Source organism: Dipodomys ordii, unplaced genomic scaffold, assembly GCF_000151885.1.
Source record: "Dipodomys ordii isolate 6190 unplaced genomic scaffold, Dord_2.0 Scaffold62, whole genome shotgun sequence".
NCBI classification, from domain to species: Eukaryota; Metazoa; Chordata; class Mammalia; order Rodentia; family Heteromyidae; genus Dipodomys; species Dipodomys ordii.
In genome coordinates, this window is record NW_012267278.1 from 8,908,427 (window position 1) to 8,923,110 (window position 14,684).

The 14,684-nt window shown below is 42.4% G+C and overlaps 1 protein-coding gene across 1 annotated transcript in view; it reads left to right on the forward strand.

Annotated features, from left to right (window-relative positions):
• Positions 1 to 14,684, forward strand: part of Faxc (failed axon connections homolog) — a 38,865-nt gene that overhangs the window by 8,784 nt on the left and 15,397 nt on the right. The window contains exons 3-4 of the mRNA XM_013022411.1: positions 3,569 to 3,765; positions 13,864 to 14,087. Of these exons, the coding sequence (XP_012877865.1) occupies positions 3,569 to 3,765; positions 13,864 to 14,087 (421 nt within the window). The remainder of the gene's footprint in view (positions 1 to 3,568; positions 3,766 to 13,863; positions 14,088 to 14,684) is intronic.

Sequence of the window (14,684 nt, forward strand, 5' to 3'; positions counted from 1 at the left end):
CTTCCTTCCTTCCTTCCTTCCTTCCTTCCTTCCTTCCTTCCTTCCTTCCTTCCTTCCTCCTGCCTGAGTACCTACATACCTACATACCTATGCATGTACCTACACACTTACCTGCCTACCTATTTGTAGTACTGATGTATTGAACTTGTGCTTACTAAGCAGGTACTGTAACATTTCAGCCACTATACCACTACCTTTTTGCATTGATTATTTTTGAGATAAGATTTCACTTTATGCTTGGGTCAGCCTGGATTGCAATCTCCAATTAATCACCAAAGAGCTGGGAGTGGAGCTGTGGCTTAAGTGGTAGAGTGCTAGCCTTGAATGAAAAAGTTTAGGGAGTCATGCTGGTGGCTCACGCCTGCAATCCTAGCTACTCAGGAGGCAGACATCTGAGGATTGCACTTCAAAGCCAGAGGAAAGTCTGTGAGACTCATCTCCGATAACCACCTGAAAACTGGAAGTAGAGCTGTGGCTGAAAGTGGTAGAGTGCTAACCATGAACATAAAAACTCAGAGGCAGCACCCAGGCTCCCAGTTCAAGCCCTACAATCAAAACAAACAAACAAAAAACAAAACAAGAAAGAAAACTCAGGCACAAACAGCCAGGCTACAAGTTTAAACCTCATATCAGCACACACACACACACACACACACACACACACACACACACACACACACACCCCAAGCTTAACATTCTTTTGACTCTAATGTGTCTTACTTTGGGTGTTTATGTATCCTCTGGTTGTTTATAAACTCTTTTATTTTAATCTGAGTCCTCCATCTCTGGGAAATTTAATGATCAGTTTTCTTTAAATATTTTTTTTTATTTAGTGCTAATTCAGATTCCTCTTGTTTTTTCTATTCCCTGCTGTCTGGATCTCAGACCCTCTGCTTTGATTTCTCTCATCAGTGTCCTCTACTCTTCAGCTCTTCTCTGTTCTGTTTTTATATCCATCATCATCCTATTTATCTCATCTATTTTGTTCTTTTTTATTTTTTTTTGGTCGATCATGGGGCCTGAACTCTGGGCCTGGGCTCTGCCCCTCAGCTCTTCAGCTCAAGGCTAGCACTCTACCACGTGAACCACAGCCCTACTTCTGGCTTTTTCTGCTTATGTGGTGCTGAGGAATCGAACCCAGGGCCTCATGCATGCAAGGCAAGCACTCTATCACTGAGCCACCTTCCTAGCCCCCTATTGTGTTCTTTTTTTTAACTTTTTTCTTCATATTGCTCTTGATTTGTGTGACTTCTCCATCATCTCTTGCTTTGTGAGTGACTCTGCCTCACATTGTACATATTCAACAGGTTACCTTTCTCTTGTGGTAGTTATATTCCTCCGGTGTCTAATTTGGTTTGAGAGCTCCTTTTCTTAGGATTTCATATTCCTTGTTTGGGGATTTGTAAGGGAAAGCGTGAAAGCCGGGACAGTGGTTTGTGTGTCCTGAAGGAAGTTTAGGAAGGGGAAGAGGTGAGTTGTAGATATTCCCCAGACACTGTGGCCCAATCTTTCAGCTTGCTGCTATTCCTCCAAATGGCACTCACTGCTCTGGGGTTTGCCTTTAGGCTCCTACAAAGAGGCAGCAGGTGGCCTTCTTGTGTTGTCCTAGACCAGCTGGCAGGCTGTCCTCATAGGATGTGATCCTCCCACTCCTGACTCCTGTGGCGTATAGAGTCCGTGTGGAAGAGAAGCTGGCATTGTATTAGGGCAGTGCTAGGGTAAGATGACACAGTTCCTGCTTGGTAAGGGGCCTGGGGGAGCGCCATGGAGGAGCACTCACTGGACTTGCAGTGTTTGTGTGAGAATCAGGGTGGCCATGAGATGTTTGGGAACAGGAAGGGGTCTTGATGACTAGGAACTGGTCTGTCTGCCAGGTGTAAATCTGGAAGGAGAAACAGGGAGAAGAGTATGCAGGATTGCTAAGCCAGCAAGAGAGGGAAAATAGCCATAAACACGGACAAGGCTTGACTAAGCTAAATGCATCAGATCAGATTTAGAAGACGATTGTTTAGCTGGGTGTTGGCAGGCAGCGCTAAGAAGTGTATGTCACTGAGGGACGTACATCGAAGGAAGAGATTTGCCACGCAGAAGCTCCCTTTCTTTCCATCATCACCCTCGACTCGATTACTTCTCTTACGCATGACAGCATTGGGCAAGCGGGGTTCAAACACGAAGAGTCAACTTCTACGTAGCTGCTTTCAAGCTCAAATGCACTCTCCCACTCGTGGTGCGAATCCTGCTGCTTGCTGTGGCTGCAGCAGCTGGCTGTTCTATTCTTTCCTTATTTTCTTTCAGATTAAATGCTCACTGCTTCAGATATGTGTTTACCTGAAGCCTAACCCCTTATCTGCCATATCAGAGAAGCATTTTTTTTTTTTCCTGTCGTGGGGCTGGTGCTGTCCCTCAGCTCTTCATCTCAAGGTGAGCACTCTACCATTTGACCCACAGCACCACTTTCGGTTTTCTGGTGGTTTATTGGAGATAAGAGTCTCACTGACTTGCCTGCCCTGACTGGCTTTGAACTGCGCTCCTCAGATCTCAATCTCCTGATTAGCTAGGATTACAGGTGTGAGCCACCGGCGCCTGGCCAGAGCAGCTTTTAATAAGTTTGTAAATGGTGCAGCAGGACACAAAATCCCTGTGAAGACCAAGTCTATTATAGAGATCATTAGGAGGGTGTGCTTACCCCTTCTAAACCTATTCTATTTACCTACTCTATCTGTCTGTCTTCTCTCATCTCTCAACTATATCTGTCTAGCGATATATGTATCTATATATCTATCTATGATCTACCTTGTGTGTGTGTGTGTGTGTGTGTGTGCTGGTCCTGGGGCTTGAACTTAGGGCCTGAATGCTGTTCCTTAGCTTTTTCACTTAAGGCTGGAATTTAACCACTTGAGCCACACCTCCACTTCCAGCCCTTTTTAGTGATTATTTGGAGATAAGAATCTCATGAACTTTTCTGCCCAGGCTGGCTTCAAGCCTTGATTCTTAGATCTCAACCTCCTAAGTAGCTAGGATTATAGGCATGAGCCACCAGCACCCAGCTGGAGCCTGCATTTTTAAAGAATCTCTCCAGTGGAGCCTGTTGCAACACTTCGGTATACTGTGTATTAATTTTTGGCCTGCCTTTTTGCAGTGTAGTGGCATCCGGTTTAACACCAGATTTCAAAGCAGTTCTTTGTTTAGTAACCTAGTTGGGACAAGCTTCCTTATAGTCTGTCTTCACTTCTTACATTTTTGGATAGTTTGTAGATGATAACTAGAATGACTTCAATGAAGATCAGCTTTAACTTCTCCTATTTCCCCTGCCCCCTCCTCCCCTGCCCCCAATCCTGGCTCTTGACAAAATCTATGGGAGTAAAGTTAAACTGATATTTTAATTTCGGTTAAAATTTTTTTTTTGTTAGAGTAGTCATTTATTTTCTTAAAGAGTTTATATGCCGAGGTCATTTTCTTAAATAGTACACACACTATTACACCTAAGGCTTGAATGTTTGTGTGAATCAAACTGTGAAATTTAACTTATAACATTGTTTTTTCCTTTTAAAAAAAATACCCTGTTTAGAACTATTTTGGTGGAAAACTCTCTGCTCAAGGGAAAATGCCTTGGATTGAATATAATAATGAAAAAGTTTCTGGCACAGAATTCATAATTGACTTTCTGGAAGAGAAACTTGGAGTGAATTTAAACAAAAACCTTGGCCCTCATGAAAGAGCTGTGTCGCGAGCGGTGACGAAGCTGGTGGAGGAGCACTTTTACTGGTGAGTCCCCTTTTACTGGCCTATCCCCTCACTGAAGGAGGGAGCCCATGTTCGGTTCCATCTTTCAATGTTTCTTCCCACCCTCTCAGTTTTCTGTTAAATACTCAGGACTTAAATACTTAGGATGAGAAAACTGACTGACTCCTGGTCATAGTGACAGCTGTTCTTTCTGGCTGTCTTGATAAGAGGTTGAGAGACATTTCCTGCATTGAACCAACTAACAAAATGCATAGGCTCTGTGGGCCGTATGCCTCTGTGGCTGCTGCTACACCCTGCCATTTTATTACTCAAGCAGCCAAGGAGTATAAGCCAGTGACTAAGCCTGCTTATGCATGGTTCAACTAGATTGTGGTCATTGAAACATAAATTCCATTTAATACAACATAGTCTTCTTTTGATTATTTTCCAACCATTTAAAAATGGAAGGGCTTCACAGTGTATGCACTGAAGTTTTCTGGGCTTTTGATCTAAACTGTGACTTTCCTAGAACAGGGAGATATTTTAGTTGCCTGAGGTCAGGATTCTTCCTTCACCAATAGGCAGGGCTGACTTTCACTATTCCATCAAATATCCAAAGGAGGGATGGAAGACTAAGTCAAGATCCAGTGCCTAGGTGACATCAATTACATAACTCTTGTGGTGCTGCTGTCAGTGTTCCTGAAATAACCACTCTCTGTGAATTGTATAGCATATGGTTTCTGCAGTTCCTTTGCCCTTATTGTTCAATGCCGAGCTTGGAGTCCTCCAATGTGAAACAGCACAATTGTGGTGATGACTTGCCCAGTTCTGCTTGTGGGTCAAGATCTTCTTGCTTTGCAAACTCATTTCTCTTGCTTTCATCCAGTTTCTGGCATATCTGCCCCTTTCTCAACACTCTGATAATTGGGAAAAAGTTTTTCTCTGATTTTAATTCATTTGATTTTTGTCCCAAAGGTTTAATGAAGAATTGTTAAGCCCATACTTTTGGTATAATTGCTACTTCTAGACTAGATACCATCCAGGAGCTTACTAATCACCTCCTTCCCACTGGGAGATACTCACTGTGGGACATGAATTGTAGAAGATTGTTCTTCATCCTCTGCCTCTTTCATCCATTCTGCTTTCTTTCTAGAGGGAAAACTTTCTGTTCCTGTCTCTGACATTTCAAGTAACTGCCTCTTTTCTTGTTCTCACCTTTGGCTCTCTACTTTCTCTCTCCACTTGCTGCAGAAGTGAAGGAGGGCTGAGGTGGGAGGGGTCTAGGATAAGGGTGAAGATGTGCAGATCAGTGTGGAGACTAGACTAGTAGAAGGAACTTGGGTGTTTTCCATACAATGCCTATGGAGAGCTGCTTCCGATCTGCTCTGAGTAGAGGAGTCACCATGGCTCTGTATGACTTAATTGACTTCTGGGAAGAAGCTTGTGGGATTGAGGCCATCTCACCTGATAGCCAAGTTCTAGATCCAGCTCTGCAGTAATGCAGAGAAATGAAGAGCTTGTGTAAGGCCACCTCGATCCTCATGCCTTCTTTTGATAAGGTTCACCAAAACCATTTATCATTTGATAAATGGGTTCATTAATATAGAGAATTAGCACAGTCAGCTGCCTGAAAGAAGAAAATCCTATTTTTTTGGGGGGGGTCCAGTTGTGGGGCCTGAACTCTGGGCTTGGGCACCGTCCCTCAGCTCTTCAGCTCAAGGCTAGAACTCTACCACTTGAGCCTCAGCGCCACTTCCGGCTTTTTTCTTTTTGCTTATGTGGTGCTGAGGAATCAAACCCAGGGCCTCTTGCATGCAAGGTAAGCGCTCTACCACTGAGCCACCTTCCCAGCCCCGAAAATCCTATTTTTTAAATTAGTAATTTGGTCACAACTTGTTAATTTTTTTGGGGGGGGTCCGGTCGTGGGGCCTGAACTCTGGGCCTGGGCGTTGTCCCTCAGCTCTTCAGCTCAAGGTTAGCGCTCTACCACTTGAGCCACAGCACCACTTCCAGCTTTTTTCTTTTTTGCTTATGTGGTGCTGAGGAATCGAACCCAGGACCTCAGGCATGCAAGGTAAGCGCTCTACCACTGAGCTACCTTCCTAGCCCCATCAACTTGTTAATTTCTTTATGGTCTCAAAAATACATATTGTGGCTAGAAAATTTCTGATTCAGCAAAATTCCCATCTCCCACATGGCAGTGCCTTTTGCTCTGAGCATGTGTGTCATATTACATGTTTTTATTGCCTTGTAAAAGTTCATGGACTACCCACCCCATCTCTGTCCACACCAGTGCCCAACTGTGAGGAACTGCAGGCTGAAGATGTAGTGAGGAGGGAGAAACAATTGGTGGGTGGTATTTTGGTAGAGACGGATCTTCATTTTATGCATCATACACTTCTTGATTTGCTATATATATGTATATATTACATATATATTTCAAAATATATATTCCCCTAAGTATAATTTTATTTCTTGAATTCACTTTTTAATTAGAAAGATTTTTTTTTTGTCAGTTGTGGGGCTTGAACTCTGGGCCTAGGCTCTGTCCCTCAGCTCTTTAGCTCAAGGCAGGAGCTCTATCACTTGAGCCACAGCACTACTTGTGGTTTTCTTGTGGTTTATTGGAGATAAGAGTCTCATGGACTTTCTTGCCTGGACTGGCTTTGAACCCTGATCCTCAGATCTCAGCCTCCTGAGTAGCTAGATTACAGGCATGAGCCACCGGCACCTGGCTAGAAAGATACTTTTTTTTTTTTTTGGTCGGTCATGGGCCTGAACTCTGGGCCTGGGCGCTGTCCCTCAGCTCTTCACTTTGAGGTTAGCGCTCTACCACTTGAGCCACAGCACCACTTCCAGCTTTTTTTTCTACTTATGTGGTGCTGAGGAATTGAACCCAGGGCCTCATGCCTGCATGGCTCTACCACTGAGCCACCTTCCCAGCCCCTAGAAAGATACTTTTTATGCAAGGTTAGCTTTCATTATCTACTTGTAAAGGTGAAGGACAGGTCTGGATTGGAAAGCAAATATTTAACTTTCAAATAGTATTTCTAATTCCTCCAATTCCCTTTTGTTTCTATAATAAGAAGGAAAATAAACCTTTGTCTGTTCCTTGAGATTCCTAAGCCTTTGGTCAGAGTTTTGCTTTGAGAAGATCCTGAAGAGACTTTCCTAAGAGCTCTAAGTCCCGAGCAAAGAATTCATGGATACTTTTCTCCTCCTTTCCCTTCTGGCTCCAGTGACCAAACACAAAATGTCCACCTGTGGAAGCCAGGCCCAGCATAGATAACTGACCTCAATATGTGGGGAAATACTAAACTTTCCTGTGAGATCGTCTAACATTCTGACAATCATTGAACTTCTAGGTTGTGCCTGTACTCACAGTGGTAAAGGATATCCAATAAACCCATTGCATTTATTGTTTAATTAACTTGAGTTTCAGGATTGTTTTATTATGCAATAATTATATGACATTGCATAACTATGGAGCTCTATCTTAGTTCTGCTCAACTAAGCATACTTATTTACATTTGAAATCTATGCACATGCCTTTGTACATTGTAAAGATTATTGCTGAAGATGAGGAGGACTGCTTTTTCTTATTCCCTTTGCTCTGCTGAATGTTTAAGTTAGAGCTGATGAGGAGAAACTGGTATAAAAGGATCCCTAAGAGACTGGAACGAAATTGATTTTTGGTAACTGTAGTTTCTGCTGTAGTGTGACATTCTGCCCCCTTGTGGACATCAGTAATGTACTACTTTCTTTTATAAAGTATTCCTGGTGTCAACAGGTTACCTAGTCATAATATTTTAACTCAGAAAAACATTAGGCTAGTGAATTCAAATTTGCTCTAATTTAGCCATAATTAATTAATTGTTAGCCTGGTCTTTTATTTTAAAAAAACAACAACAACTGAGGATTGAAACCTAATTCCTGCTGTGCTAAGCAAGCACTCCACTAGTGAGCTCTATCCTCAGTCCATGCTTGGCTTTTATGTAGTTTCAATAACTGAGAGATGAATTGCTTTCGTAAGATGACTGACGAAAGAGGATCGTAAGTTCTGGTGGGTTATGCCTGTAATCCTCCTACTCAGGAAGCTGAAATCCTAGTTTGAAGCCAACCTGAGTAGGAAAGTCTGTGGGACTCTTATCTCCAGTTAATTACCAAAAAGCTGAATGTGGAGCTGTAGCTTAAGTGGTAGAGCACTAGCCTTGAGCAGAAAAAGCTAAGAGATAGCGCCCAGAGCCTGCATTAAAAATCCCAGTACTGTGGTGTGTGTGCATGCATGAGCCCCGCATGAGCATGCACACACGCACATAGATAGACAGATACACACACACACATAATTAAAAATAAATAAATGAAAGCAAGCCAAGACATATACCCCAATTCTAACTGAATGGATATTTTCTTTTCTTTTTTTCCCCATTCTTCCTTATCTAGTTTAAGCTTTCATAAGGCTCTCGTTTGGAAGGGCTTGTTTTGTGAAACAAAACAAAACAAATCTCCCATCAACTCCTACATCTTCTAACAAGTAGTTAGAGTACCAGCAAAAGACGGCAGGGAGGTATGCCCACATGAGAAAGACATTCTCCTGAGTGGAGAGCCCACATTCTGAGACTCAACAGTTTGCCATGGTTGGCAGTTTTCTACATGTAATATTTGTTTCTATCATGGGCCTGGCATCATATTAGGTTATAATAAGAGATAGCATTAAGATGGGGAGTGTAGCTTAAGTGGTAGAGCAATGCTTAAGAAGCACAAGGCTCTAAGTTCAATCGCCAATAATGTCCAAAACAAAAACAAAGAAGTACTCTGAGAGATATCTTCATTAAAACACCAGGCATTAGCATTTCTTTGCCTTCATGATCATTTAAAAAGCTTGAGTGGATTTTATTCTTCTATGATAATTTTTTTAAAAATACTCTTTGATCCCATTTTTGAAGGAGAGGTCAGATACATTAGTTGCAACAGGGAAAATGAATATCTCAAATTCCTGAAATAGACTCTTGAATGATAAATACTTTAATTGACTTGCCCAGTACACTTTCTCCATTGGCCCTTTTCACCCTCTCTGATTAATAATTCATGATTCTCTGTGCAGCCAACTTCCTCCCAGGAGGGAAGGAAGAGCCAGGAATTCCCCAAGATAAGAGTGACTGTCCCTTCTTCATCTTCCTTAGCCACTTCTGTCTCCATTTTTTCTACTTTAAGTATGTATCATCCCTTAGAAACACTACTTATCCTGAGTTGACTCACAGCAAAGCCTTTTCTTTCTATTCCATCAATAATTCATACTCTAGCAAATGAAATGAATGACTGTCAGTGACCAGACATCATGTCTCTGTCTTCAAATGGCTCATGGGCCGGCAGAGATGTCAAGTTTTTGTGATGGTCATTTCTGAGCAGAGTTTAAGGAACCCAGGAAAGCACCAAGCACCTGCTGGAGAAATAAGAGAAAGCTTTTCGGGGGATGAGGTGATGTCATGACAGTCGAGGGACTAGTGGAGTGGCTGATAAAGGAGCTGGTGATGGGAAAGCTAGGCTGTCCAGCAAAGGGGCAGCATCTGTAGACATTTTAGAGACAAGAAGGAGGAGTTTGAGAGCATCTTAGGCCATTTGGGCTGCCGTGACTGAATACCATAGACTAGATGTCTTGTAAAGGACAATTTATTCCTCATAGTTGTAGAGGCTGGGAAGTCCAAGGTTAAGAACTGGATGATATCAGTTCATAGCCAGCCTGGGCAGAAAAGTCTGAGAGACTATTTCCAATTAACCAGCAGAATGCTGGAGGCATGGTAGAGTGTCACTTAACATGATAAAGAAAGTCTAGCAAGAGTGTGAAGCTTTGCATTCAAGCCCAGGTACTGGCCCAAGAATGGAAGATCATGTATTTGAATATATAAGGAGATAATTGTTCACTTGGATGGGAGTGGTTTCAGTGGGGTGATGTATTCTTGCTTGTAATGATGTGGAAGCATGCACAATATGACAGTTTCCATCTGTTGTAACTGACGGAAGAATCGATGATGCACCCATTTGGTATTTAAAGTTGATGCACACTGTACTGTGTTCAATCCTTAAAAATCCTACCTAGCTTTCATTGGCCTTTACACTGAGCCACAATCTTGTGTGCAGGAAGAGAAAGAGAAAAGAAATGGAAGAGCAGAGCAAGGAAGAAGAGAAAGGAAGAACATGCCATGAAGTTACTTCTTGCTGAAAAATTCTGAATGAAGCCAGTTTTTCTTTTTCTGTGCTTTATGTTCAAGCTGCTGCTGTAGCTAGAGGACCTCACAGCTTTGCACCGATGGAGTGTCCTCATTGTTAGGTTGTGGGGCCCAGAGCAGCTGGCTTTCCCACTGCCTTCTACTCTCTACCATTGCTTACTACATCCTCACCTTCTGCACATGCTCACTTGTACATTTCCTGCTCCATGGAGGAAATAGAAGTCATCATGTAGGAGTTCTAAACATATGTCTCTTCATTCCTTTCAACACCCTTTTTTCCCCCATCTCAGAAAAAGAGAGAGCCCCATTTCCAGTCCAAGACCCTTCTTATTTCCTAATAACATCTAACAATGCTTTTTTTTTTTGCCATTCTTGGAGCTTGCACTCAAGGCCTGGGCATTGTCCTTGAGCCTCTCTGTGCTCAAGGCTAGCACTCTACAACTTGAGCTACAGTTCCACTTCCAGCTTTTTCTGTTTATGTGGTACTAAGGAATCAAACCCAGGACTCCATGCATGCTAAGCAAGCACTCTACCGCTAAGCCGCGTTTCCAGCCCCTCTAACAACTTCTTAGTCCTTTTTTAAAAATAGGATTTAAACTACCACAAACATGCTCTTAGCAATTCTCCATCTAGAGTTTAAGCCTGTCTCCTGTCAATTAAGTTCAGTGGAATCTTCAGAAGCAACCTGCTAGTTTATCTTTTACTGCCCAGATTTGTTTCTATATCACTTAGTGGAATTAGCCACTGAAATCAGTAGTCTACGAGGGGAAATACCTAATTGTTTCTTAAGTCCATTGGAGCGTAGACTGTTGTTCTTCTACTTCAGCATCTCTCTCACACAGATCCTATTCAGCATCACTTTTCTTGTTACCTTTGTCAGTGTACTGTTTCTTACCTGGCCTTGACATTGTCTTCCAACCAACCACATTGCCACAAATCTGCCTATGTTTCTTGTCTGCTTAAATCTTTGTAATAGTTAATCTCCCTGTTGGAAATAAAAGTGATTGAAGCATTCTTCAGGCCTGCCATGACATGACCTTTGCCATGGGTTGCCTCATCTCTTCCAAGTTTCCTCGTGCGCACCTGTATCCCACTCACACTGGAGTTATCCAGGCCACAAGCAGCCAGTGTTCTTTTGCATGTACCTTCTTCCTGATGCCTGGTGAACTTCTGTTTCTTCTTCAGTGATGCTGACGATAAAGCCTGTGTGATCAGCCTGATGAGAATTTATTTTCATCATTTCAACCTGTCAGGTTAGAGGCCACATGTTCTCCACTTTTACACTTTGGATACTTCTTAAATGTTATTTTTATGTGGTCATTCTCAATTCAGTGTGATTGAGTTTTGGTTTTTTTTTTGGGGGTCCGGTCGTAGGGTCTGAACTTTGAGCTGGGCGCTGTCCCTCAGCTCTCCAGCTCAAGGCTAGCGCTCTACCACTTGAGCCACAGTGCCACTCCGGCTTTTTTCATTTTGCTTATGTGTTACTGAGGAATCGAACCCAAGGCCTCAGGCATGCAAGGCAAGCGCTCTACCACTGAGCCATCTTCCCAGCCCCAGCGTGATTGAGTTTTATCCTCAGATTATTGACTTCTCAAATCATCAACAGCATGTATCCACTTTATTGTGGATTTAGATCTAGAACAATAAGAATCTTTGTACTGAATTATTCTACTAAAATATGAAAATAGCCACCCTAATTATTGCAGGTGTGAACAAAGAACAAGTAGAAAAATAGTTTTCATGTCTATTTGGAACCTATCAGAATGAATGTGATATTTTATATAAAAAAAGATTCAAAATGCTCCAAAAGAGGTTCAAAAAAGCCCAAATGTTCTGACTGTACATACTAATCACCTTTGCAATGTACTTTCCCAGGCCCCCCCCCCCAGCAATTCGTTTTCTTGACTAAGCTAGGCATGATGGTTCACATGTGTAATCCCAGAATTTGGGAGGCTGAGGCTTGGGGATTATGAGTTCCAGGTCATCCTGAGTTACAAAGAAAAAAAAAAAAAGAAAAATAGAAAAGAAGAAATCTACACTAACAAGATCTATAGGTATTATTTTAAACAGTTAATAAAGAAGAGTTATATATGACTGAAGGATAGATAGTATATTAAAATTGATTATAGGAATTTTCAGTAAAAATTAGGAATGTTAAAATAATTTAGAGAAACAGTTTCATTTTTGTCCCTAAGGAGAGAATCTAAATGGACAGAAGTACATAAAATGATAAACATTACAACCCCATTCCCCCCTTTATTTATTTTTTTACCAGTCCTGGAGCTTGAACTCAAGGCATGGGTACTGTCCCTGAGCCTCTCTGTGCTCACGGCTAGCACTCTACCACTTGAGCCACAGTGCTACTTCCAGCTTTTTCTGTTTATGTGGTATGTAGGAATCAAACCCAGGGCTTCATGCATGCTAGACAAGCTCTCTACCACTAAGCCACTTTTCCAGTCCCTGTCCCCCCTTTTCTTAAGGTAGAAAATAGCATTTCATTGGTGTTTGAACTCAGGACCTGAACACTGTCTCTAGCTTTTCCACTCAAGACTGGCTCTCTACCACTTGAGTCACAGCTCCATTTGCAGATTTTTTGGTAATTAATTGGAGATAAGGGTGCTATGGATTTTCCTGCCTGGGCTGTGTCTGAACTGGGATCCTCATAAGCTAAGATTTACAAGTATGAGCCACTAGCTCCTGGCTTTGTTGTTACAATTTATTATTATCTCTCTAAAAATACTTTCCACATTTCTGATTTTTTCCACATGGCCATCACTGCTCTGTTAGCCTATCTGAGGAATAGTAGTTACCATTTCCCCTCCCCCATCCCATTCTCAGAAGCTAGAAAATCTTCTACTTGTACTCTCTCAACCACGTTCTCTTTCATTCCTGCTTATCAACACTATTATCCATGAAGACATTATTGGAGTTGCACAGGTTCAGAAGGCAACAGCAAAGGTGTGAGAATTGAGCCCCCAGGTTCGTGGGCAGCATGTAGCTGTTTAACTGTCCATGTTACATAGGTCCTCTTGGATGGATGGGTTTGCCTCAAGCACCACCTAGATCAAAAAGTAAATCAGCCATGATCCTGTGCTATTTGTATTTCTTCTTGAATACAACCTGAAATGGAGAGTTGATTTTTAGGAGAGCAAATCACTTACATAAAATTTATAGTCTGCAGAATAACCATGGACAGATGTATCATTTACTTAATTCTCTACCAAAGAGACAGAAAGGTTTTACCAAAAAAAAACTACCTCTCATATCAAGAAGTATAAAATAGATACACAGTGTGTACAAAATAGGAATGTACAACTTAAATTAGCACAGCTCATATACCTATGGGACCATTATTTTATTCAAGAAGAGAATGAGCCAGGCATGGTAGTACCTGCCTGTAATCCTGACACTTGGGGGTGGCAGTGAGGCAGGAGAATACCAGTCCAACCAGGGCTACAGAGCAAGACTCTGTCTCACAAAAAGTGGAGGGGATGGTTCCAGTACCCCATTTGCTGCTGCTTGCTGCCATGTGCCATCGGCGTACTTTTACTCACCCTCCCGATTCTGCCTTGAACCTTGAAAATGGGAGTCTCCTTGCTTTCTTTGGGATTGCATAAATGAAAGTAGAAGCATGGCCCTGAGAGGTTGGGGAGGGGTGAGGGAGGATGCCAGGCGAGGTTTGGTAGAACTGGAACATATAGCATTGTTATCTGGGTTTTAAAAATCATTGCTCTCCAAGTCCATTCATTTAGGCATGGGCTAGAGCCTGTGCTGATATCTGCTTCACAGACTAAAACCTGCAATTGTTCAGTTCCTCCAGAGTGCGCCCAGTTCCCAGCAACTCACTCACAAGGGACTGGGCAGCTGGTATGTATCTGCTGCCCAGTAGTAACTTGTTTCTGCACAATTCCAGGACGCTAGCTTATTGCCAATGGGTGGACAATCTCAATGAGACCCGGAAGATGCTCTCTCTTAGCGGTGGTGGTCCCTTCAGTAACCTGCTGAGGTGGGTCGTGTGCCACATAACCAAAGGAATTGTGAAGCGGGAGATGCACGGCCACGGCATTGGCCGCTTCTCAGAGGAGGAGATTTACAGGCTGATGGAGAAGGACATGCGGTCGTTAGCTGGGCTTCTGGGTAATGTACCACACCTTTTATTCCGTATTTTATATCCTTTTTGCATGTTTAGGAAAGCACTGCTGATTTACTGTCTTGTTTTTTTACTTATTGGTTGTTTTCATTGCTTCTACTTGTAGGCTACAGTTCCATAATTTAACAAGTCTCAAATCTCAGGAGTGTATTTTGTTTTGATCACTGTTATTTGTTTTTAGTGAAGCAAGGCTATGGGTAAAGAGTATGGGACAGACCTAGGCACCACTAACTAATTGTAAGTGATGCTGATGTTTCTGTATGCACCATGAGAAAAGGGCGATTTTGAGCAAAAGCATTCTACTTATAAACACATCAGGTGCCAAGGTTGATAGGGAACACATGTGCTCAGAAGGTTTGATACTATATCCATTGACATCAAGTACAATTTGAGAGACACGTGACAGTGCTGGTTCTGCTTACCCAGTGTGCATGTGCAACATTTTTATTTGTTTGTATCCTTATTTCTTTTTTTTTTTTTTTTTTGGGTCCAGTCATGGGGCCTGAACTCTGGGCCTGGGCGCGGTCCCTCAGCTCTTCAGCTCAAGGCTAGCACTCTACCACTTGAGCCACAGTGCCACTTCC